This window comes from Plutella xylostella, chromosome 9 (assembly GCF_932276165.1).
Source record: "Plutella xylostella chromosome 9, ilPluXylo3.1, whole genome shotgun sequence".
In the NCBI taxonomy this organism is placed as follows: Eukaryota; Metazoa; Arthropoda; class Insecta; order Lepidoptera; family Plutellidae; genus Plutella; species Plutella xylostella.
Window position 1 is genome coordinate 3,301,741 of NC_063989.1, and position 27,846 is coordinate 3,329,586.

General features: G+C 35.6%; 2 protein-coding genes across 4 annotated transcripts in view; one reads left to right on the plus strand and one right to left on the minus strand.

Annotated features, from left to right (window-relative positions):
- LOC105398778 (tachykinin-like peptides receptor 99D) overlaps positions 1–27,846 on the minus strand; it is an 80,560-nt gene that overhangs the window by 42,660 nt on the left and 10,054 nt on the right. The gene's annotated exons all lie outside the window — the stretch shown is intronic.
- On the plus strand, positions 21,643–22,451 carry LOC105397361 (mitochondrial fission process protein 1). The gene is made up of 2 exons (XM_038116097.2): positions 21,643–21,689; positions 21,762–22,451. The coding sequence occupies exon 2, from the start codon at positions 21,891–21,893 to the stop codon at positions 22,332–22,334; it is 444 nt and encodes a 147-aa protein (XP_037972025.1). The 5' UTR covers positions 21,643–21,689; positions 21,762–21,890; the 3' UTR covers positions 22,335–22,451.

A 27,846-nucleotide genomic window follows, 5' to 3' on the forward strand; every position in this document is an offset into this window, starting at 1 on the left:
TCTATTTGTAGCTCATAGCCGTCAATAGAAATCCATTGCTATTTCAGAACAATATTTTCCATCTAATGGCATATTTTGTACAAAAGGTCCTTTCTTTGTCTCCAACTCTTCATACAAACGACCTACTCTGTTTTATCGCAGTAAATTTTGGCAAGATAATAATAGAATCGTATACAAATCTTCTTATTCTTAACCTTTTTGTTCTCACTGCTTATAACATGGACATTTATCTCTAAGCGTAACTTAGCATGAACTAAGAAAAAGTCTAACTCAATGTCAATTTAGGCAATCACAACACGCTACATGACACTCTGGTATGAGTATTGATTACCTTGATGTTCTCAGCTGTGAAACCGGCTACATAACAATACATTTTTAATAAATAAATAATGAGCGCTATAAAGTTGTCACTGAGTGGCAGAAACTGGCGAAAGTGGCCGGCTAACTGTGCAGGTACAGCCGGCTTCATAAATATGTACACTTTTCTACTTATTCTATGTGGCGCTGTAAACATGCACTATTGGGTCTCTTGAATGGAAGCTTTGATTATATCCCCAATGTCTAAATTGCCTTCCTAAGCTTGGACCGTTTCCCACCACGCTGGCTAGAGTGAGCTACCATCGCCCCATTCTATTCTATTCTATTCTGGTAGGGGGTGAAGTTTCTGTACGTGGCTCTCTCGAGTGGAACCTTTGTACATATCCCCTTGATTTCAGCTCAGCCAGCCTAGCTCCCGAGTAAACTGGAGTAGCAAGCCTGGGTGTTCCAATAGCTGAGATAGCCCCATGTTACACACACTTTTTGTATTATTGCCAATGATGTTTTTTGGAATTTTCACTTAAAATGTGTATACATTCTCTTCTATTCTATTCTATTCTCTGTGGGGGTGTAAGTACCTGCACCTGGCTCTCTCGAGTGGAACCTTTGTGCATATCCCCAAGGTCTAAACCGCCTTCCTAAGCTTGGACCATTTCCCACCACGCTGGTCCACTGCGGGTTGGTGGGTTCACATATCTAGATGTGCTAGATCTAGATATGCAGGTTTCCTCACGATGTTTTCCTTCACCGTAAGAGCGATGGTATACATTGTACTTAAGTTAAAAGAACTCATTGTTACATGTCAGCGCCGGGATTCGAACCCGCATCTCTTGCGTGAGAAGCGGGCGCTTACCCGACTGAGCTACCACCGCTCCGGAGCGGTGGTGTATACATTTATGGCGTCACTAGTACAACCGAAATTGAAAACGGTCTCACAAAATAATATATGGGATGTTAAAATGGATACTTCAATCCATACCAATATTTAATTTCATAAAACAGAAATTCCGCGGGGAAATTAATACGAGATGCGAATTCTATTTACATTTCACCGAGCCTAGTCGAACCTGATGGACAAAGCATACATACTTAATATTCATTTGTTTTTTTATAACCTACTCTAGCGGAAAATATAGGTTTTATAAGTTTGACTTGGTATGTACAGTCAGTAGCGAAGTAACTATAAAACATTCGTTAAAAACTTAATAAAAATAAGGGAAATATGGATCCACTGTACCTTACATATATCAGACTGGCAACTACTGAATCTTTCCACCACAGTGACAAACGCTAGTCCAAACTGTTGAGTTTTTACCGGCGCACTGAGAAGAATAAAAATACTTGTGGAGTGTGTTACTGTCTTGTAAGCTTATTCAATAAGATTGGGGAAATCAATTTAGCGGAACTCCCTCTTGGGCTCGTCCACAATGATTGATGGCTCAGGATCCTGAAATATATATGGACCGTTGACGCTTTTATGCCGTGCTACACAATCTCTGGATAAAAGCTATCCGTAGGATAAAAGTAAGTGGTGATGGTGTGGTACCATTATGTTATGAAAATGTTTAATATTGTGAACGAATAAACTAACAACTAATGATTACTTGTATACCCTGGACTTCTTTATACAAGCTTTATAATAGTGAATGTATAAAATCAAGCTAAATAAACTTTAGTTGCAGAAATCATGGAAGTAGGAAAAAAAAAAATTCTACTTCCATGTGCAGAAATGTTTTGTTTTGATTGAGAAACTGGGAAAATGCACAGTGTGTACTTTACTTTATTTGCACTAGTTAACAGTCAACGATGTTTATTTGTGTAACAAGAAGAAAATTGAGAAAATTGCTGCATCTCGACTCTCGACTGAAGGAAAAACTAGCGCAGAACGAGCGTTTGGTATGTCATTTCCATTTTAATTCCAAACTTTTCCCTCTCACTACGGTCAGTAATGATGTCACTTTGTCAAAGCTCTCATATTTAAGCTTTAACAATTTCGTGCTTCATTTTCTTTGACTTCGCAGAGAATATTTTTGGTGAAAATTTATGACTCAGAGTGAAAATAAATTATTTTATCCTATCCTTCCTCTTAGCACTTCTTGATTGTCATATTCAAAGTTTTTTTTCTCAAAAATGTTCTGATACGTAATAATTTTTTTATGTTCGTAAAAACTGAGATTTTTATTCAAAGAAGGAAATATTACAATATATTATTATGAGATAGTAACTTAAGCCTAATAATAAAGAAAGTTACAAACTAGACTAACTATATATTATACAAACTAAACCTAAGTACATAACTAAAACTATATGTAGAAGAGACCTTCTAAGCCTGGTCCCTGTGGGAGGGTTCCCAACACGCTGGCGACATTGCCCCGCTGGATCGCCAGACTCAGGCGCTGGCGGAGGTACACCCCGGCTCGTTTGTCCCGGCGGGGCCCATGAAAAGGCTTGGTAGCCTTATGTTCGGATCGCTGGTAGTAGAAGCAATGTTTATTGGTATATTAGAAAGGTTATTGACATGAAAGATAACTTAATACCGCGATGTAGTTTGCGTTATAGTGACATCTATGTAAATACGTAAATACTACTTGATAACTGAACATAGCCAGCCAATTAATTCATTGAGGGAAAAAAAACATACCTGAAAATACAATACAACTGTATTACACTCACGGGCAATGAAAAAGTTCCACTCACAAAATGCCGACACCAAACGACCCCAATTTTTTTAAACATTTAATTAAAAATTTGAACAACATATTACCGTTTTTAGTTGGTAATATTCCTGATGCTCTGATAAATGTAGTTCAATGTTGCAGAAGACGTTATCAAGCTAGCTTTTTCCGTTTAGGAGTAATTTGGTGATCTCATGTACAAAGCTTTATTTCCAGTGACTCTCAATAATAAAATAGCTGTACTTACAGGATTTTGGTTCACTGCTATTGCCAAAATAAACCAATAAATCGCGTTTATTTACCGTACAAGTAAACTTCGATAGTTACCCAGAACACTAATTTATTATACATTGTTTATTTTCTCCGATATATACTTTTGAAGTCTGTTATGAATTTTGATATTTATAAACCGAATTTGAAGCAAAGACTGAAACCAGTTTTCCCTTTTAAGTAAATCTACAAGTTCATTCCTGCTTAGTGACAATTCAGGCAGGCAACATTCACACCATAAAATGTAGGTATATTTAAGTTCCAATTAGCTCGACGTTTTCAGTTGGGAAACCCGCTGCTAGTTATTTAAATCCGATCAAAACATAAAATTGTTTATGCAAGAACAGCCCTTGTTGAGTGAAATAGTTATTTTAATCAATATTTAAAGGCAAAAAAGGTGTATCTTTGCTTTTCTCTTTCAATAAAATACCTAATAAATATAAATGGCGTTAGCACATTCTGTCGAATGGCTTCATTTTTTTTCGAAAACGAATATACCTACTTACTAAACAAATATGCAAAATAACTTATAAGTACATAAATAAATATACCTACTTCACTTCCATTTCATCGGAAACGAAAATTACCGCCACGCGAGAATTAAGTGAATTTTCCTGATACCGTCTATCTTTATGTTAATTTTACAGGCAGCTTTTTCACAAGAAGGAACAATCAAGTCCCGTTGTGATAGACGAAGGTGTGTGGGAACATAATATGCTATCAACTACGTCGGGGAGAAAGGGAGGTTTCATCAAAAAGGACCGAATTCTCAGGACTTCCACTCCCACATTACTGGCAGTGTCTGTACGACTGACAGAGGGAAATTAAAATCATTCAAGTGAAATAAAAAAGTAATGAGTAAAACTTTTGTTTTGAAACGTAAAAGAGAGGGAATTTGCGAGTTTTACGTTGTTTAATTTGATTTTAGTCGGTCTGGTAGCACGGCGGATTTATCGTTGTCCAATGAGTTTGCGATCGTGGACCCTGGAGGCCTATCGCCAACTCAAATTGATAAAACATTTAGGAGTTTGACACTAATTACTTCCAAAATGATTCATAGTTTTGAGTTGCTGATAGGCCTCCAGAGGCCTGGATTCAAAATGTATTGCATTCTCTTCAACTCTACAATTTCAAATTTGTGAAATATTAAGTTCATAAATCACTCTGCGCTTATACGTTGTAGGCACTAGTAACCTACTAGTATAAACAAGTATCGTCATTCGTAAACTTGTAAAATTTTAAAAATAATGTGTTAAATAAAAGGTCTACTTGTATACTAAAGATTAATATTTCTTGACAAAATAGTGTAGGCGATATATTGATATGCGATAGTGAAGGCGATATGCACAAAGGTTTTATTCAAATGACACTCGTAGATTTAAAAAAAACATGAAAAATATAGGTACTTAAACCGGGTGTTTGGCACATTGACCGACAAAAAAATGGGTGGTAAAATTGTCATAGAAGGAATTTATGACAATGATTTTCTACATAATAAAATCGATACACAAAATATTTCAAGAAAATTTAATACTTATCATATTACCTTCCTAAGTATGTAAATAAATCTAACTTCATTAATTAAAAACGAATAAGAGGTCAAACTCACACACCCTTCTGAAAAGGCTCCATACCTAAAGCATATTTAATAATTCCTGCGAATGCCTTAATTTTACGCGTAATGACCGCATCCGTAATAAAATTACCCCCTACAAACAAATTAAAGCTGGTGATGTTGATTTAACATGGGCTTACTTTGACTCGACGATTTTATTGACAATAATAGTCGGTTCCTATATCTTTTAGATGTGCTTACTGAGGTAACTAGCTAGGACAGTATATTGTATTGATATGTTCTTCATACATACACAATATGTTTATTTTACAAAATAATGCTATTAATTTTTTAATAGCGGTGGTGGCGTAATGGATAAGTCCTCGTCCTCTCAATCAAGAGGCCGTGAGTTCAAATCCTGGCCTGTACCAATGAATTCTTTCAATTGTGTTTTCAATTAAGGAGTTTAAGTACAATAATACCACGTGCTCTTACGGTGATGGAAAACATCGTGACGAAACCTGCACATCTAGATTCTAGATGTGTATCCTAAGTGCATTGCACTTATCCCAAAACGGTGATATGGTTTGCAACCTATCACGTGAGTACAAAATGAGCTGCGAAAAGTGGGTGGCTCGCTTGTGAGCCACTTCTGACTACCCCTTCGGGGATTACAGTCGTGAGTGCATATGTATAAATGTATTTTTTTAATCTAACATAATATATTACTACTTGCAGCATCCACATCATAAAAAAATCGAGATTCAAAACAGAGTTGGGAATTTGTTGCACTTTACAAAATAGAGGTTTAGCAGTATCCCTACATACTTCAGTGACAAAGTTCCATTGATAATATCACCAAATTACTCCTAAACGGAAAAGGCTAGATATTTAATTAATAGCTATTTTTAATTTGATTGAAATTGCATGTACTCGTACTATGGATCTTGTTATCTGAAAATAAATGTATTATTATTATTATTATGTTGTGTCTTTACCATCACGGGACCGGATTATTATTATTATGACACCGTCTGCAATTTTGAAGTACATAGGTACATTTAACAGCGCATCAGAATGTTACCAACTATATAAAAACGTAAATATTGTGTATTTCATTTAATTTAATGGTTTCAAAAAATGGGTCGATTGGTGTGGCAATTTCTGAGTGGAACATTTTCATTGCTCGCTCAGTATTACCACATTTAGCTATCAATCGATGATATTAGCAAGTAGGATGCTCCTTACCATCCGTGGATCCAGAGTATACACTGTACACACGCCACTACTGCTTTGTAAGGAAGGGATCGGCTGCGGGCGCGAACAAATAGGACGGAATAGGATCCCAAGTGCCTGCATGTGATTAAAGAGGTTCCGCTAATGAGATGAGGTTTGTTCCACACACAGTCAACCGGTCGCTGGCAAGGTTTGCGGCTACTCTTAACGTTGATGTGAATACGCGGTCTTATTCATTTGGCTTGAGTATCTGTATTCTGTTTGTTTGTGTTGTATCCTAACTAATATTATAAATGCGAAAGTAACTGTGTCTGTCTGCCTGTCTGTTACTCTTTCACGCCAAAACTACTGAACGGATTTGAATGAAATTTGGTATACATATGGTCTAGACCCTGAGAAAGGCAACTTTTTATCCCGGAATTCCCACGGGAAAACTTTTTAAGGCGAAGCGAAGCGAGCGGGAACAGCTAGTGTATATATAAAACTAAGTAATAAGTTGTATCCCTTTAAAGTATGTCGGTTTATGGGTGAGTTGCACTGATGTTAGGCTGGAGGAGTTGAAAACAAGAGGGGACATTTACAAAGGTTCGACACAAAGTAGCGTCAAACCTAGACTTAGCTAGCTGCCTCCCAAAATCAAATAGAATAGGTTATTACTCAAAGCAAAAGCTAATTCTTAACTCATTGAGTACGGAGCTTAGTACCTATAATATATGAGGTGAAGAGTAATTATACGGGGGTTAACCAGTAGGTAATAGTGATTAGTTTGCAAATACAAAGAGACGGCGAAATACCCAGGACTATAAGTCACTTCAGTCTATTAGGACAAAATAATTATTTTCGCGAATTAACGGCATAATGCATACTGTGTTCACGTCTGTAATCTCCGAAGGGATAGTCAGAGGTGATTAAATCACTTATGAGACCACTAAAATACATACATAATCTAACAAATATTTAGATATAAATAAAAAATTGACATTTAAATTTCACTTCATGTAAAACATGGCAATGGGAGATTTAAAGGTAAAACTGCGTTTGAATAAAACTTTTTAGGGTGAAGTGAAATTCGTGGGCAAAAGTTTGTAATTCATAAAGGGGGCCAAAACAAAACTAGCCGACTGTAAAAGTCCCCAGTGAAATTCTCAGCCATTTCAATTTCAGAGACCTAATTTCACGCCACGTCTAGCCCACTTAAGGCAAATAAATTTAATCAAATTCTCAATAAACACAATAGAAGCACGATGATGGTACTGAGCGGAATATGGATTACATTTCTTATTGAATTTAAATTCAATGGGCCTCGTAAAGCTCCTTTTGTTATGGTAATCTCATGCTATATGTTCCATCAAAATCCGATGGCCTATGCAAAGTTAAGAAAGGTTTCAATCGATGGTTTGAATTATTTGTGAATTTATTTAAATTGTTTGTATAGAAACACTTAGAGATTTGGTGAGACAACCTCCTGTCCGCTGGAATGTTGTACATAATTAAGGACGTGATGGTTTGCGTAAACTATTAACTATAGTTTACGTTTTCTGACAAGATTCCACTCTATACAGGGTGATTGGAAAGTCGATGTATTCCTTTAAATGGGTTGTAGACGAAGGCGTTTCCAGTCGATTGAACCCCATAAAGTATTATCCAAAAGTCAACCATTTCTGAGTTATTTAAGTTTTAAGTTTTTTTAAGAATTTTGCCAAAATTTATGTTTAAAAGCAAAATATTTCAAAAACCAACGATTTTTTTATTACTTTTTTGATTGTTTTGCATTGGTGACACCTTAGTCAACTAACCATAATCTTTAATTGCGCAATATTTAACTAAATTTATACACAGTGCTTCAAAATAGATGAAACATTAAGAAAATGTTAGGAAATATGAAAACAAAAAAGCTAATTTAAAAAAGAATTTTATCTAACAATTTTTCAGGCACTACAGCTAAAAAACATAATCAATTTATAAGCTTTAAAATGACATATTTCAATCTAAAATCGATTAAGATATGACCAAGATATAGCCAAAACAACCGCATAGGCGGACAAATCTCAGAAGGGAAACGAACTACATTTTGTTTAAATTTTAAGGTAAAAATGTCTTATAACTGCACTTTTTAGAGCTCCGAACCGTTTGATCGGAATTATTGTTCTCCGGTAGCGCGGTTCCTCAAAGGCACAGATCGACTACAAGTTTGCTTCACCGAAATAATGCTTGTCCCGTAACACGGTTAGCCGAAAGTACTTTTCGATGATGATAGGTTCAACGATAGAAAGCTTTTTCGACTGCCCAGTTTGTCAAATTATTTAACCACCAAATTGCATCTCCTATATCACTATTCGGTGAAACTTTTCAGCTAAAATATTTGGCACAGTGTTTGAACACGTTGAATTTAAAACAATCATTGTCAAACAGTGCTATTGTCACGTGCAGTAGCATTGGCCAGTAGGCCAATCATGTTTTCGGCAAATTAACCGTCGTCGAACAGTAGTTTTATGGAACCGGGTTGTGAAGAATTATTTTGTTTTACCAATCATAATTGAAAATTACAATCGGCTAACCGTGTTATCGGACAAGCATTATTTCGGTGAAACAACCTTGTCCTAGATCTGTGCATTTGAGGAACCGCACTATTGTAACACAATAATTAGTAAACGGTTCAGATAAGTCCAGTTACAATACTTTTTACCTTAAAATTGGAACAAAATCTTGGTTGTTTCCCTACTGAGATTTGCCCGCCCATGCGGTTGTTTTGACTATATCTTGGTCATACCTTAATCGATTTTAGATTGGAATATGTCATTTTAAAGCTTATAAATTGATTATGTTTTTTAGTTGTAGTGCCTGAAAAATTGTTAGATAAAATCTTTTTTTATTTAGCTTTTTTTATTTTCACCTTTCTTAACATTTTCTTAACGTTTAGACTATTTTGAAGCTCTGTGTCTAAATTAAGTTAAATATTGCGCTTTTAAGGATTATGATTAGTTGACTAAGGTATCACCAATTCAAAACAATCAAAAAAGTATTTAAAAAATCCTTAGTTTTTGAAATATTTTGCTTTTAAACGTAAATTTTGGCAAAATTCCTAAAAAAACTTAAAACTTAAATAACTCAGAAATGGTTGACTTTCGGATAATGCATTATGGGGTTCAATCGACTGGAAATGCCGTCGACTACAACCCATTTAAAGTTATACATCGACTTACCAATCACCCTGTATATAGCGCGACTACCATGAAACTTATGACAGAGTATAATGCACGCACACTTATTACTATAGGAAATGTAATCAATTTTTGATTTACATAATAAATACAAAACATTTTTGACAAGATTTTAAAATTCATAAAATTTAAAGGAGAATGGCCATTTCTCTATGGCGCCAGAGCAGCCGTTGATGAAACATATATGTATCTACTGATGTGTAGCCAATGACTACAGTATATCCTAGTGTAAACTTTATTATTATGAGGCATGGGAGAACGAAGATATAGGTGCTGAAAGATCAAGTCTTTGTACTGTACTAAATGTTTAGGTGCCTCAAGCAAAATATTTTTTTTTAAACGTGGTTTAAATTTTTTAAATATTTTTCCCTCATTTAGAACACCTTCATTACTGAATAAAAATAGGTTTGGTAAGTGGCGTCAGATATGGCCATTCTCTTTTACGTGCAAATTATTTCCATTGGATATTTTACGGTTCTATACATCTCGATATTGAGATTATACTAACCCACAAGCCTAGTATGAGCCATCTATCTTTAACACCCTGTAGAAAGAGCTAACGTGACTCAATAATACCTACCTACATTTTGAATTGAACGCAGATGAAATTTCCAACCATATTTCATGTTCGCCGAGGTATTACATAAAATATCGTAGCAATATTTTATCATGATTTTTAGGATATTTAAACCTACATAATTTATCAAAGAACATTTGTGTGTTTCTATATTATTATGATTAATTTGAAATCCTGTATATATAGGTGAGCAAATAAGAGGTTCTGTGTCTATCATAAGTTCATAAGATCAATCGAGGCCTACATCTATGTACCTATATCAGATTTCAACAATATCAACTAATAACAGTAGTACACAATCCACAAAGGGAAATCATAACTATTATGTATTCAATGGCTACATAGACAATACATAGAACAGAGTTGATTGGAAGTGGTCCTTGAATACAGCACCTTGTTACAGAGCATTGTACTATTTTAATATGATAACAGTTGATTACGCTCACTACATGAGTTACAGAGGGTACGTATGTATACTCTATATTGAACAGTCAGCGTGGGATAGTTAGAATCTATGCCATATGAAGCTGTTATGAACTTTCTTAGGAACAACAATACACTTTATACGTACGACGACTAAAATACACTTTTGAAATAAAAATGTTTACAGTTAACAGTTAACAGAAGTTGTTTAAAAAGTTTCCAACTTTTCTGCTTCTAATACAGATACAACTCGCAGTATAGTTTTAGTAAGTGGTACGGTAAAAAATATGAATTTCATGTGTATATCACAGCTAGTATTTTTTCTGGCGACTGCCTGTTGCATATTTTTTTTATAATAGAGTGATTTATTTTATCCCTGAATTCCAAGGTAAAAACACAACAAGCTATAGTAACCTATAAAATAAATAAAGTATTCCGCTGAGGCAGCTCGTAGCAATATGCTACGCCGTAGCAAGTGCTACGATCGTGTCACATTTGAAAGCCTTTTAAATTTTTACCCACAAATTCATACATGTTTTTACAACAAGGATAAAACTGACGTTCAAACACAAAAGTTCGAATCTTTACGTCATTCAAAAAGTTGAAATTCGTACATCATAACGTAAATTTTAAACTTATTGTAAAGTGTCAAAAAACTCTAAAAAAAACCTATGAATTCTGGGAATGGTTTGGAATATCTTTTTCTGAAGACTTATTTTTATCTATCTTTCATGTAACAAAAACAAACATAATAATTAATTATATATGTTTTTAGATAAGTAGCTGACCCTTGAGTTCTGTACGATCGTGAATGTAGGGTATGCTCCCCTGGACCTTAGGTACCTACTGAAACTGACTTTCATTAAACCTTTTTAACTTGTATGAGTAGAAGTTGGAGCAGAATCCTTAACTACGTTTTACCTTCAAACTGTTCGTGAAAAGAAACTTTCCTCCACCTTGTTTAACAAACTCTTTTACAGACTCGTTCTTTGCCTACTGATAAAATTGGTATCGACAGAGTTTTAACATGTTTATGTTTAATTAAATGGAATCAATGAGATAATTTGGTTTTCTGGCTGGAAAAACAAAACCTAAGTTCATCGGGCAGTTTTTAAAACGGATAAGTTGTTTTAAATATTTACGCAAGTTTCAACACATGGTTATATTATTAAAAGTTTGAAAAGCTCCAAGTATGTACTTTACAGGAAAGTACGTACTAGTTCACAAAAAAAATGCTTTTAGGTATTTAAATTCAAGGAAAGAGCTGTACAAGCTATAAGAGTTGCCGCGGCCGGGAATAGAATCAGGTAGTATGGAGGCTGCATTGTCGGTGTCCCACTGCATCGTTTTATCCTCAATCAGTCAAATGCTCTAAACCCTATTGAATATTCAATTTGTTCTGCGGTTTTCCATAAATGTCCTCATTTTATTCCCTTTATCAGCGGGGCAGAGCTATCAAATGGTTTTATGATCGTAATAAAATTTGATAATTAAATATCGTAGGTATGCCTTCAAGGTGTGATATACCGCAGATCGCCAAAACATAAAACCTTAAACCGTGTTCTCACTACGAGACAAAATATCAAACAAATCATATCACCGGACATCTGACATTGTGCTGTACGTATATTGGTAATTTGGCGTTATGATCTCAAAGTCAAAGTCAAATGGTATAATCGACGTAAAATTTTACAATTATTTTTCGATAAATGTCTCTTTCAGGCAACCTTTCGGTAAGAATCACTACTATTAAGTACGTATAGAATCATTTCACTTTGAGGGTGGCATACCTATTACCTACACGGGCTAGACATCCGTTCTGGAGCGTTTCTGATGCAGAGGATCTCTCTGGCTGTACAGTGAGGCAACGCTGCCAACGCTTTAGGGACCTTTGCGTCGGATGCGTTCCGGAGTGAAGGCACATAGTTTTTTGTTTATAGTTAGGTACCTACCTACCTACAGTTATAAGTTTTTCTTAAGTTTATAGAATAAGTTATTTAGATTGTATTGTGTTGTGTATTAGAACAGTCTCATGATATTTTACAAATAAAGATAAATTAAAGTGAAAAGGGGTAGATTGCTAACGTGATATTACATTTACATCAATCGTTAATATCAAAAACCAATTATAAGTTCAGAAATCTTTCATAAATATGTAGATTTTCCCAATCAACGGGGCCTGAGTGAAATGGGAATAATAAACGCAATTAAATATGATATTGAATGATATGATTATTAAATCTTTAAAATAATTTGTAACAATCCAATATCTCTAAAGGTTGTCTGGAAGAGATCGCTATAAGCGATAAGACCGCCTTTTGTCCCCTAATGAATCTGTGAAGTGAAAATTGTTAAGTAGGTTTTTCTTGGTGTATAAATAAAGACTTTTCTATCATATCTGGATCCCGAGAAGAAAAAAAAATTAAACTAAGTTGTTCGTGCTGTTTGAAGAACGGCCTAAATAGTCATCAAAAATAAAATTATGCGATATTTATCGATTTATATATCTTTCTACAATTTATAGATACTACCTACTTTATGGAATTGAAAGTTTCATACCTTTGACTACTGATGAGTAAAACTAACTACAGTACTAAATAATAATAAAAAAACGCCTGCGTTCGTTAGACTTGACTTAACTGAAGAGCAAAGTTACTTCTTTGTACATTAAGTGTAAACGGAAATTTTTAATAGCTCTACTAACTAAGTGGCTACCTACTCAGCGACGTGGGCTAGTCAGGAATTTACGTGCGAAAAACAAGCTATTTCACTTAATAGACGTAAATTTAATTATGATATGATTTACTTAGAGCGCTTTAAAATAAAACTGGGAAAATCTTTCCGCTGTTTTATGTTATAGAAAATAAAATTTACTTAAAAAACATATAAGGGCCGTAGTCAAGCTTTTGACAACTTCATTGGTAGTATTGGTCCATGGCAGGATAGGACTATTCCTTATCCGTTACTCCCAGTTACGCCACTGACACTTGTTTTATATGTATCTTTATATTTATTTCATATGTATCTATCTATGTATTTGTGTAGATATATCAGTTGTCCGATACCCATAACACAGGCTCTGCCTAGCTTGGGTTCGGATGGCCGTGTGTGAGATGTAAAAGTATTTTTTTTTATTTCCTTTAAAAATATATATGTCCCCACATATTTATTTATTTATTTATTTATCTACATAATTTAAATACTTTCAATTGCGCCAAGATCAATGCAATTCAATGCTACTATTTGTGGAATAATAATTCCTGGTACGCCGACTGATGGCCATCGTTCGTAGGATCAAAGGTTTCCTTGAAATGTAACAATTTTGGATAGATAGATGTTTACGCATCATACTGTGTGCAACATGCTCACTTCCGACAAATTTATGCTTGTTAATCTTAGTGTAAGCACATCTTAAGGTTAATACCACATATATCGCTATTTTACTAACTAGTATCAGCTTATTAATAAGTTTATAATATAACCGCTGCCTCCGCGCGGAAATTTGATACTTTAGAATAAAATAGAATGCTCTTTAAGAAAACATTACAATATTACAACTTATAAATAAAAAAGCACAAAAAGGCGGTTTTATTGCTTGAAGCAATCTCTACCAGACAACCTTTGGATAGAAGAGACAATTTTAACAAAATTAATGGGAGTAGAGGTGAAAGGTATATATTTCTTAATTTTATTAAACAGTACACATACTATAGACTAAAAAAAATTACTTTACCGAATAATAATGACTTAATCAACATAAATAAAGCAATTTTCTCATATGTTTAACTGGTTTCTTTGTAATGTGATAGTTGTTGACGACTGCAATGATTTACGATACTTCAAAGGGACCACAAAATGATCTCAATTATACTCGTAACTGCTCATGAAATGTGTTTCAAGAATTAATCACAACACGAGCATTGTTCTCACATTACTAAGGTACTTCTGTAAAGTGAAAACCGCAGACGCTATATGAACTAGTTAGGTATAGAGTATTTATTATGTACTCGTATATACCTAATACAATATGCTTTAATGATATTTCTAATGATTTTACTCAAATCAAATCAAATCAAATCAAATCATTTTATTTGTGGTCAATCATTTTACTGGTTTTAACATTTATTTACTAACATATTTTGTTACTTAAAAACATAATTACACGTACTGAATTATTTGATTAAAAAAAATGTAACAAATTATAATTATTTAACGGCAAGTATAGAAAAATAATAGTTACATGTAAAAATCTTGAACAAACTCTCTGTCAACGTCTGATATACAGGGTGTTGCAAAAAGGCTATTCTAAGCCGAAACCTACATGTGCAGCATGGTACTCGTATATCTAAGCCCGAAAATAAAATCAGCATTTCAAAATTAGGCGCTTCTACGAGTATTACAAAGTTTCATATCGCCAACATATTGCATTCAATTACAGGGAAATGGTGAATGCCTTCAATAAATCATATTCGCAACATTGTTGTGACCTCTCAAATCCCCAAGAGGTTACTCTAGCTTACATATCTACCATAGAATAATACCGTACGTTCATACTCGTACAACGAGATAGAGTACCTAGTGGTTAGCGCAGCTGCGATCCGAAAGTTCGTTTTATATACACTCACGGGCAATGAAATAGTTCCACTCACAAAATGCCCAATTTTTTCAAACATTTAATTAATAATTTGTACAAAATATTACCGTATTTTGTTGGGAATATCCTGATGCTCTGTTAAATGTACTTCATTGTTGCAGAAGTCATCATTAAGCTAGCCTTTTCCGTTAAAGAGTAATTTGGTGTTTTTCTCAGGACCTTGTCATTGCCTGTGAGTGATGCTAGAATGACCTCCCGGTGTCGATTGTTCGATGATTCGATAAAAACGAGAAACGTATTCGTTTTCCTTTTGAGAAATATGAATAGGCTTTTCTCACATATTGCAGGAAACACCCCGATGCTGTCCAATTATTCTATTCTATTCACAACGATAACACGTTTCCGGGTGGAAAATTAAGGCTTCATTGTAGTGTTTTTCATTAAGTTTACGTAATATTCTCTGTTATAATGTTCATTAAACTATAACAATACATACTTTCGTAAATAATATTCTTATTATAAGGATTTTCCATGGAATCACATTAATATATAAATATACAACCGCTTTTTAACAATTCAGAAATAAAATATTTTTATTTCCGTTTCTTTGTCTGTAAGTACATAGGTAATATTTTCTGTGATCAACATCGTAATTGCTTATTCGAACCACAATGCCATTCCCACTTCTCTCTCCCGAGTGTTTCCTGTCTCCAACATGAAAGGTTTTCCTGAGACTTAACGCCATTCAGAAATAAACAGAATTCGTAATTAATACGAAAACTAATCATTTATAGGAAGTCCATCAACGAAAACAATAAATTGAAACATTACGCTTAGCTCTTAATTCTTTTCAGGAAATTTATTAGTGAAGGTGTTTTGTTTCACGAACTTGTTGATGCTTTTGGGAATCAAATGTTCGCCGTTTGGGATTACAAATTCGAACTCAACTTACAGAAGGAATTATATCTTCAAAAGTACCTTTACAACATAGATAATTTTGTCATTTTGGGGATGAGTCTTGATTTAATTTGTTAAAAAATAATTTTAACTGTCTAAAACAAATTATTTCCCAACACTGCACTGCATAAAAAGATACATAATAATATCTAAACAATAATTATATTAAAGTGAAGAAAGATTTTCGGCTGGTCCTAATTTATTTGTTCAGTAGAATTTGTAATGAAGAATAACCTAACCCCGTATTCATAAAAAAGTTATAGTATGCTTTAGCTATTGAACTGTTTTGTCACTCTGACATAGAACAATTTGTTCTTTGACAGTGATGGACAAAACAGTTCAATAGCTAAAGCGTCCTGTAACTTTTTTATGAATAAGGGGGGAAACCTTCTTATATGAGAATCTATCTACAATCTACATACAGCATTTTTCCAAACCTAACAAAATACACTTAAATGTTGGTTTCTAGTACTGTAGGCTGTTCTACTTTAGGAATTTAAGGATACTTATCAAATGAAAATCCCTTTTATGTTCTAGACATCCAGGGAAAAATTGTATTCCGTACCTAAGTCCTTAAATATGTTAGGTTTCCTAATATAACTTTGATTTTGAAACAAAGACTACAGAGTTGGATCGAAGAAGCCTGTTCATTTATTAAATTATCCGTTTTCTAAATTCACGGTGTCTTTTCCGATATGTACAGTGAGTTGCATAGAAACCTGACCACCCTGTCTGTAGCAATGTCACTCTAAAGCGCGCTCCACACTCGCGCCGCGAAGTCGCGCCGTGAATTCGCGGCGTGAATTTACACAGGGGTTCGCGCACAAGTGTGTCCCTCCACACTCGCAAAGCTTCGCAGTGTTGTTCGCAACTTCAATGGATGACGACGTGATTTCTGCTGCTGTTGGGGCTCTGCTTGCCATTGCTTACTATAATTATATGTGTGTTAAATCTAAAAAAGCCAACCCTTTTTCTTTAACTCAGCCACTGGTATATTTAAGAAAGAACTTATGCGTGTCCAGGCATCAGCGTGGGATGCCCTCCTGTCCGCTGGACTGACGACCTTAGGCGGGTAGCCGGTAGTGGTTGGATGAGGAAGGCCGAGGATCGAGTGTTGTGGCGCTCCTTGGGAGAGGCCTATGTCCAGCAGTGGATGATTATTGGCTGATGATGATGTGTCCAGGCATCATGAACCTTATTCTTATTTTTATGATCCTTTTGTTTCGACTGCCATAGCATCGGCTCAGCTTGGTGACACAGCAGCGTCAGTTCGAGTTCATTATCCCATTTACCTAGTTGTGAAACGAAAGCTTACCGTCAACGCACGTACAACCATCCCCCACAATGTCTTGTATTCTACTGCGAAAAAACAGCGAATGTAGATGCGTTCGCGTTCGCGCGTCGCGGACCCTTTGTCGCGATACAAAAAACCGCCACCGGACGGGAAGCGCCGCGAACCGCGAACGCGAAGGCGCGAACAACATCTACACTCGCGTTTCGCGCTTTCGCGGACGTTCGCGGCGCGAGTGTGGAGCGCGTGTAAGAGGGGTCAGATTTCTATGCAGCCCTCAGTAGTACACAGATACAGATCATACAGATCGTTACTTTTCACCAGAGTAAGGGTGCTTTTCCACCAGAGATGTGCTATGCTACGATGCTATGGATGCGTTTGATATCCACCAATCATATTACACCAAGCACATAGCTTAGCACTGGTGGAAACGGATTCAACTAAGATATGTTTTTTGTATGGAATGATGCGTGCTATGGATGTGTGCTATGGATGCGTGCTATGGATGCGTGCTATGGATATGTGCTATGGACCATCGCGAGTGGTGTAGCCGCCCCCGTCGTTTCCCCACTATCGATACATAGCATAGCTCGAGATGCGCATCTTTCTCGCACAGCTACTTTGCGGCGGCGCATCTTCGTAGGGCATCTTCCTCGCACAGCTACCTAGCGTAGTATTGGTGGAAACGGTCACATATTTTCGTAGCGTAGATATCACATCTTCGCAGCATAGCTGCATAGCACATCTCTGGTGGAAAAGCACCCTAAAACATGTCTGAGAACATAACACTACCGGGATTACATGTGGATGTAATCCTATCTATAAATAAAGCTGCAAATGTTATAATTCTCCCAAATCCCACTAGAGGAGTCAGAATAACGATTATTACACTCCTTAGGGTAGTAAATTACCTTGTGGGGGAATTGCTCCTAGAAGAGCCCTAAAATATGCGCCTACCGGTGTTCAAAGCGAACCTAGCCAGCCATTATCTAAAGGGGCGCAATCCCTTAGGGTATCAACAGCTGCGTAAGACATTTAAAATCAAGCGTCCTTTAATTAAATAAGTTTTTGACGTAGGTCCTTTTTTACGCATTACGCAAAAAATCCCGAGATCTCTACTTTAATTGGGCGCTATTCATGATTATAAATCATATTCATGTGTATAATGCCTACCGATTTACCCTTGACCCCTTTATAAATTACAGTATTCAATTATTTGTTTATTATTCCGAACGCATCTTAAAATTAATCTTCATAAGGAATGTTGTGAGAAAGTTATCGGTTAATAATAATAGGAGGGTTACTCTATACTGACAAAAAAAATTATGACAGAGAGTTAATTGTCGTGCAATCGGCACGTTTTATACAACGGGATAGAGTCGTACTCTTCCAACAGCGCTCTGAAACAAATTTGCTGGTCATATAGAGTGGCCCTCCTGAAAACACACAGAGTACTTAACTCACTCTAAATTATGTTTTGTTATTAAATTAATTAATCTTGCTTGCGTGGTTGTCTGTACAAGAGATAGTATATGAGTTTGCATATAAAACAAGTATACCTACTAAGAGGAGGATGGCCAAATCTCTATGGCGTCATGACCCGCCAGACCAGCCATTGATGAAACATATACTGATGTTTAGCCCATGAGTACAGTATATCCTGGTGTAACCTTTAATATTATGAGGCATGGGAGAACGAAGATATAGGTGCTGAAAGATTAAGTCTTTGTACTTTAGTAGATGTTTACCCCAAGCTAAGTATTTTTTTAAAGTGTTTATCACTCAACCTCATTTAAAACACCCTTATTACTGAAAAAAATAGGTTTGTTTAGCTGCAAAGCGGGTCAGATTTGGCCATTCTCTTTTACACGAGGACAATATTATACTTACTGAGATTTATCTTAATGTTGTTGGTTTAAAAATGAATAAGAATAATACTTAAGTTCTTATTCAACAACATATAAAATACAGTCTTGTCATCGTGTATAGAGTTTATTTATTGATGCATAGGAAGTCCTGACTGCCAACCTCTAATGATGGAGAGGCATTATAAGAAGAAGATAGGAAGTCCAAATAGCACCTGTAAGAAAAACGATCACAGTAGTCAGTAAGTAACAGTTATAATAAAAATAGTTACGATACATCCGTTACATCTGAATCCAATAAAATATAAAACCGTGTGAAGTTTTATTTAACCCACATTTCATATGTATAAACAAATATCTCAGCTAGCCTTGATAGAGTTGCGCTCTGAGTGATCGTAAAATTTGTTTATAAATTTCAAATCCAAACCGATGTTTTGGATTGGATCTTCCGTCGGTCGATATTTTGAGTGGAATCAAGACGTTGGGAAAAGTACCCGAATCACCTAAAGCTTGTGTGTACGAGTAGGTAATGTATCGAATACATAAGTATTGAACGCATTTATTTATCTTTGAAATAAAACGTTTTATTTATTCAACATAACATTCATAAATTCTACTAAGAACCTTTTGCTTTAGCTTAGAAATTTAAGAACTTTAAATAAGCTTAGAATTTTTCAACTACTGTGCAATAAATAAAATGTGGAATATTGCAAGTAAAACGTGGCAAGTAAGGCATAATATTTATTACGTGTTTGATAAAACCGGAAACTTATTTGATGGCTTATTTTATGCTTGCACTAAAATCTAGGTTTTTATTATTAACTGTGGATTGGATAAAAACTTATCGCCTCGGAGCATGAGCAGCGTGCAGTAAAAACCATATTATAGTAAAATTTAATGTATTCTCGCTGCATTTAGCTGCATGTGCAATTTTGTTTATACAGAATGATTTTTTATCAGTGACGTTCTAGTTGCCATGTCAATATATCGATATTTTTATTTTCAGACGCGGGAGCCAGGAACGTCACGTCTCTCCTGAGCCAGACTTCGTCATCAAACCACTACCAGCTACCACTCTCTAATGTAGTCGCTTCAGTGGACTCAAGCTACGAGCCTGTTCGTAGTCTCCACTCGAGAACTCGTCATGCTCTAACGGTCATCGGTTCTTCAGCAGATATAACCAGACTGCCACTTTAGCTTAGTTGCCTAGCGTCTAAACTACTCTAAACTAACGAATAGCTGACAAAGGGCCCTGTTATCTTTATTAGGTGAATTCTCACAACCCACGTCAAAAGGATGTCGTATCCAATTTGCGTCTATAACCGTAATTTAATCTTTGTAAGGAGAAATTTTATTTTCGCTTGTCACGCTACATACGTCGGCTCAACGTGATGAGGGGGAGTTTTAGTGGGCACTTGACAAGTTCATTGTAATTAACTAGCAATTGAAACGAGCTTTTCATTGAACAACTTTATTGGCTATAGCTGGTGTCCACAAACTACAAAAGTTTTCGCGACCATTGCATTGTGGAATTTGTTTTTTATGTCAGAAGTTATGAAATAATAAAAATCTGGTATCCCACGGGAAAACGGGAAAACAAAATCCAATCACTCGTCTTACCTCACTGGTTTTATGTACTTATTTCAGTTAAAATAAAAAGTATATAAGCGAATTAGTTTAACAATTTAAGCCAAGCAGTCCGAGAATAATAAGACGAGAAGCGTATCGAAAGCAAATGATTCACGAAAAGGTCTCAGTGATTCCAAATTCCATCCCGTATTCCATTGCCAATACGTTAGATTACCCGGCTCATCGGTTTCTTTGCACTAAATAGCTTACGGATTTTACCCAGAATCCTTCAGACTGTCTAGTCTTATCTAGATTAGACTTTAGCCTTTCAGCAAACTAGGTATCACTGAACTTTCGCTGCATCCCGAAGTTAGTTAAGACAAGGGTAATGTATGCATCAAGAGGTGAATGAGTTTATGAAAGTATACTGGAAGTGGTCTAACCTGGGTCTAACCCTTGGTAACTCAAAGGAGATGCGTTGAAAGGTTAACAAGTTTTTTCCACTTTTGATGAAATTAAAAGCTCTACACAGTAACTTTAGGATGTTTTGCAGCTCACAGACACACGAGTCAATAAAAGGTCATTTGTAATAATCTAATAATGCCATTAGTAACCAGGTTACTTTTTAACTACTTATATCTAATGTGTTAAAACTCTACTCGATTAATCAATTACTGCTAAACTACTTCGAACGGATTAAACTCCAAGGATTTAATTGATCGAAATCACTGCTGTGTTGGGACTTCGGCTGGCCCCGGCTTTGGGACCAATGTGGGACCAATATACCCATCTCATCGAATAAACTCTCATTAAATCTTGTGGAATGATCTGAAGGTAAACTGTGTACCTATGTATAATATTATATTGAAATAATTTGTACTGCTAACTATAATATTATACTATGAAAAAGCACGATTATTACAGGTAAATTTTATAATATTCATAAGAATATTCTTCGATTTCAGATATATTTTGTCCATAGACCTACAACAACCAATATAAGAAAATAAATTTAGTTACTGGCAATAATACTCGTATGTCAACCGTGACACCTAGGCATAGCCAAAGAACTCTATGGTGACACCAAAAACCACCAAAAACGAATGTCATTTTATCTAAACAATTTTATTCAGAATAGGTAGGTACATTTTATTCAGATATACAATACCAAATTATATAAACGAAATAAACTTCCTATTTCTATTCACAGCTGTATCTTTTCAAGCTCAGAGTATTCAAAATTCTAAACAACATTGAGATAACAAGTTTTCAAAACAGTTTTCATTCAGTAAAACCACCGCAACAAACTCAAGTATTTCTATAGCCGAAACAATCCAGCATGGGGCGAGACTTGTTCCGGGACACCAGCATCCGGTATTTCGGCTACGGACGCGAGATCGGGGGCCTACTCCGGTCTCACATCCCGGGCAACATCTACCGCGGCTTGCATACCGCCACCGCCGGGTACGTCATGTGCGACACCGCTCACAAGACCATCCTCATGATGAGGAACGATGGAAGACTCTGGAAGGTCATCGCGGCTACCGGCGACGCCCTCATCTGGCAAGGACTCGCCTCCCTCGTCATCCCGGGGCTCGCGATCAACAGAATCGTCTTCTACACGTTCCGCGCTTTGAACAACACAAGTCACAAAGGCACTAAGATGCAGCAGACTATTACGACTGCTGTTGGTATGTTGTCTATTCCGATTATTGTCACTCCTATTGATAGAACTGTTGACTTCTTTATGGGCATAACCTACAGAGCTTTATTTGGGACATAACTGAGACACGGTTTTTTTTATTATTTTGAAATGTTAGTTTGCTTTCACTCAGTGGAGGTTTGTTCTAATTCTATTTTTGTGGTATTTTAATAAATTTGCTAAGATTCTATTTCTTAATGATTTTTTTCATTTAGCAATCGTCCTAAATTCTCCCTTATTATAAAAATATGACTAAGTTTTGAATTTGTACACAACGAAGGTGAAAGAAACCTGATTCATAACTAGGTATAATGTACATAATTATGCTATTACTACGAGTAATGTATGTATATTATAACAAAATCGTGAAGCTAATTCCGCATGTAGGGTTCATTGAACTGCCTGTAGCTTTATCATTGATAAAATCCCCTGCTGACCTTTGAAATAGGCTATCAATTGTTTAAACTGCTCTCAAATATTTTATAGCAATAAAACGAGATGAACGAATAGACATATCCGGCTATTACACGCTAGACTCTACAATTTTCTTATTAAATATGTGTATGTTCAATATAGGAAATTGTGCAGCGACTATGAAATGGCGGTATGTTATAAGGCATGTGTTTTAAGTAATGTAGCTTGAGTTTGACAAAAACTTAATTTCAAAGTACAAATTTCTTCATGTAGGTAGGTATGATGATTGTGATTTCAATGATGATGATGCCAATATGTTAGAAATTTACAACTATAACTAGGTATATCCGTAAACTGTAATGTAAACCTGTAAACCTAACGTTTCATTTTCAATACCGCCCAATAAATGTCCAGTGTTAATAAACACTTAGTTGAGCTAATTGACACGCTGGGTCGCGCCGTGCGCACACAGGGCACTACGCAAGCAATATTAGGGTTAGGCCACCGGCAATTTAAATGTGAGCCTTATTTATTTTGTGAAATGACCTCATGTGCGAGTTGTTCTCGTGTCGTCAAATTAAACGTGAAAAACGAAGCTGTCTAATCGTAAGTAATTAACCGCTTCATTATGTGACAAAATTCACTTTTTGCTCGGACTTTCAGCTATCATTTGGAACTTTTAACGTGGAAAATTATTATATTTTATAGTTTCTTTCGGAAAATATACTGTTGAAATGTAGTTATTATGTTTAAAATGAAACTTTTCACTATCACCGATTTTTATAGATTCCACGCACATACAGCAAAAACATACACAGTCCCATAGGGACAGTAACTGTACATTTCTTAATATCTTAATACTATAAGATTTACTTCTATTTCAAACTTCATTAACAACAATTCTAAAAATAGAAAGAGAAAAAGCGTTATTAATTAAAACAAACCTTCTCCAATCAGTGGGTCAAACACAGAATCACTGAATTAAAAAACTCAAGGAAAAGGAAACTATAAACAAATAAAGGCACTCGCCATTTACATAATAATAGAGAAGCTTAAATCTGCATTGTAAAACAAGTTAGGGAAACGACTTCGTGATTCATGAATCTCCAAGGAATCTTGATGTAGATGAGTACCTACATTATTATTATACCTCTACTTCTACATAGGTCTTAAGCATTGTTATTAGATCCCCAATAATTATTACGGCGCATGGCGTGTACTCAAAATAAACTTTCGATTTTTAAATTGGTTTCATGAATTTGGATGTGTGTTCTGCGATTTGAATATTTTTAATACCTCTACTTCTCTTGTTATCTGTAACATTTTCGGCTACCTGACTTTTTATGGGGTGTAGAATCATTGTTTTAACATGAATTAGAATCATACAGCTACAATTACGATTTTTATGACTCGTTCTGGCTAACACAATTTTTGCAACAGCTGTATACCTACACTAGTAAGTGTAGCTATACCGACTAATATAGGTACTTGTATTGATTGACTGGAGCCCAACCTTGCTTTCCGGCTGTGCCCACCGACGACGGCTCAACACAGGTCAATTAAAGGATAATTGATTTTTATACACCAAATATTTGATCTACTACTGTTTCAGGTGGCGAAAACATTCCGGAAATTACCTAAATCAATCACATGACAATACCTCATTTTACTGAACTACTTTACCTTTCATGGTTACTTTTATTAACTTTCAAATAGGATCAATAGAAAGGTCTGGTCAAAGGCGAAGTGTGTTTGTTTGGCAACTGTGAATTTATATAATTCATCTTAACTACTCAAGATCTTTGTGAATGACTTAAAAAATCAGAGAAGGTATATCGTAGGAAGTCGTTGGAAGAAATATAAGCCTACTTACAATTACATAACGATTGGACGACAGAAAAAAAATTGTCGTTAAAACTCTCTTATCCATGCCGGAAATTCCACGGTAGAAGCTCGAGATGACCACGTTGGCTTGTACAGTGTACACCCATTCTAACACCCTGCAGAGTAAATCAATACTGTCGATATTGTGATTTTTCAAGATCAAATTGATAGTTTGAGTCGTTGAACGCCGGCCGGGCAAACGCGTGAGACCGTGATTATTCTGAGCTGCCGGGGCTAGTTTACCGAGGCTGTCACTGAAGCACACGCCCAGTAGGCCCTACTTTTGCTTGAAGAAATCGAATTTTCGGATCGCTATTATACTATCCACGACTCTATCTCGTTGCATCAACCGTATCGATTGCATAAAAGCTCTCCGAAGCTACATGTTTCGAAAGCAAGAGTAGGCCTCTAGATAGCTGCGTACTCAACAATCCATCAACGCTCCGATCATATGTACATAGAAAGGAAGTGTCCTACGCCGGACAGATTGATGTATTGACTACCCGAAATTCTATTGGGCAGCCATTGTCCCGACGATCCTGTCTTTATAGCTATATTTGGCATCTTTTGTTTTTGTTAATTTATGTGTTATTCTTTATTATAGCTTTAGAGTGCTGAGACACATCTCTTTTTGGGTACCATCTCCTATCGGAGGTCGGCATCATTCTTCTGCTCGGTACAAGGATCTGATGTTCATTCTACCGCAGCTTCTTAGGTTCTAGATACAGGTCTCTGTTGTTCTTTTTAGACTTGTTTTTCGACGATCTTGGATTTTTCGTTGTAGGAAAAACTGCAGTAAATAGTATATGACTGATGAGACACATCTTTTAAATGTATATTATATTCTAGACTGTAACGTTGTCGAAGACGAGATTTTTATACCGCTATATCTAGGTACATATAGGTTTAACATGATTGTCGCTCTGTATAGTGGATTGCGGCTACGGCGTTAGCATTTTATAGCCTTTGACTGGCCCCGCATTTTATGCTGCGGTTAATCGACATTCGAGTCGGATTTTGCTGAATAGAGTTCATCGGATTATTCAAGACTTTTCGGGAGGCTTATTAAACCCGTTCGTGGCAGCGTACTTACAGAAAAAAATATTTTAGCATCCATTCCACACATTAGGGTTTCGTTTTTCCCGACCTTTTTCTGTTCCCGGGAAACGGGAATTTTTTTAAAGATTTCCCGGGAATTCCCGGGAAACGGGAATTTATTTCAAATGCTTGTTTTTGCTATTTTCGGGTATTAAAAGTAAATTAAAATCAATTTTAAAATTTACAATTAAATCAAATATACTTTTATTAGTATAGGTAGAAAAAACAACAGATAAATTAACAACCAAAATTATAATTTGTTTTAGGTACATGCAAAATCATTTGTTTTTCTTAATAATTGTCAATTAATCAATAACAAAAGTATTATAATTAACAGTCTGAAAATAATATTATTATGACATATAATTAAAATACAAAATTAAGCTTGAAGTAATTTTTTAGAAAAACTAATGCATTCAACGATTTTTGGCTTAACCTACTTCTTATTTTGGTTGCGTAATTCCCGGACACGGAAAATGATGGTTCAGCTTCAGTTGATTTAGACATGATGGTCTAAATCAACATGATGGGCATTTTAAAGCATTTCCAAATTTGGGGTCCGTTTTCCAGATGCTTAATACAGATCGAAATCTTTTTTCAACATCACAATAAGATTGGCTATGTCCGAAAAAAATCAAAAACGCTCATATTTTTTCTGATGATAGGAATAACCCTCCGTATCATCTTAAAAAAACTGAGATTTTTTTCTATGCGTTAGTAATTTTATAAAAATAAACGCAGACACTAAACGGGGAAATACCCGCATCTCAGAACTTTTTCCATCATCTCAATGGGCAATAAAATCAAAATATGACAGGCGTCACACTAGCGCTAGCTTTTACATACTCTTTGGTGGAAGGTAAAAGCCGATCAATTGTTTGGTTTTAGGTTGGCGGTAGGACCAACAGTTAAATAAAGTTGAAAATATAGCATTGAATCAGGAAGAGGTGAAACAAAGTTATGTAGATGAGTCATTTATGTTTGCAATGCAGGTGCGCGAAAACAATAAAACGCATGATTTTCCAATAATTTACAACAAAACCGAGTTTCTGATCGTTGACAACAAGCCTGCCGATCTTTTTTTTGGTTATAGGTAGGAGAAACAGATAAATAAAGATGAAAATATAGCATAGAATCGATGAAAAACAAAACCCGGGAATACCCGGGAATTCTAATTTTTTTCCCGGGTTCGGGAATGACGAATTTCCCGGGAATTCCCGGGAACGGGAATTCCCGGGAACACGGGAACGAAACCCTACCACACATAGATTTTTATTTTATTAGTCAGTTTTTAGTTATTCTGCACTTCTGCCTACCCCGCAAGTGAGTACATTAGTACAAGGCGTGAGTGCGTGTTTTTGTTTTTTTTATTAGTTATTCTGTGCCAATTTCTCCATTCTCGGTTAGAGCATAACCAGGGAGTCGTGGTTAACTTTTGACACATCTGCCATGAATTTCATATGGAGATGACGTTTAATTTATAAATCAATGCCTGTCGGTTAGATAACCGACAATGGAGAAATTGGCACATTAAGTGTTTTAATAACATAGAACTCATGTTTTAACATGGATACATTTAAATAAACTTTAGAGTAGGTATGTTTGTTTTTTATCGGCAAAGCTTTTCATTTAAAATAACTCTCCGTAAATTTTCAATTCATCCGTCGCTACCTGTTGGACGTTGACAAAGAGGAGTATATTCTAAGCACTCACTACGTATAAAAGCAAAGCGGAAATCTCCGTGCAATCTCGTAGCAAAGCCTGGTTTTTAATAAAAAATCAGAAGTCCGCAAAAGCCTAACGAAAATGAAATAGACTTTCTATTCATAGCTCCATAGCTCGCCGCAGAGAAGGAAATTGAGTAAACGTCGATCACAAGTTAACTGGAATAAACTGCGTCGGATTATAAAGGACACTCTGAACCATTGGGGGTTTTTGTAGTAAGTAGTAAGATAAGTCTGCGATATCCCAGACATCTGCTACAATTATGTATATCGATTTGTATCTCATTCTCTTTACTAAGTTTATTTATGATTTATACATAGACACAGAAATAACTAGGTACTTAGAACCTAGAGTATAATTATTAAGTTTTATACAAATTAAAAACATCCGTAAAATGGTCCTGAATTTCTGAAGTACAATTTAAAATGTATATATTCAGTAAAGTCAAACAAATCATATTGGTACACACCCC

What these genes read in the sequence shown, in the direction of transcription:
- LOC105397361 (XM_038116097.2), top strand. Translation starts at nt 21,891, where the DNA reads ATGGGGCGAGACTTGTTCCGGGACACCAGCATCCGGTATTTCGGCTAC.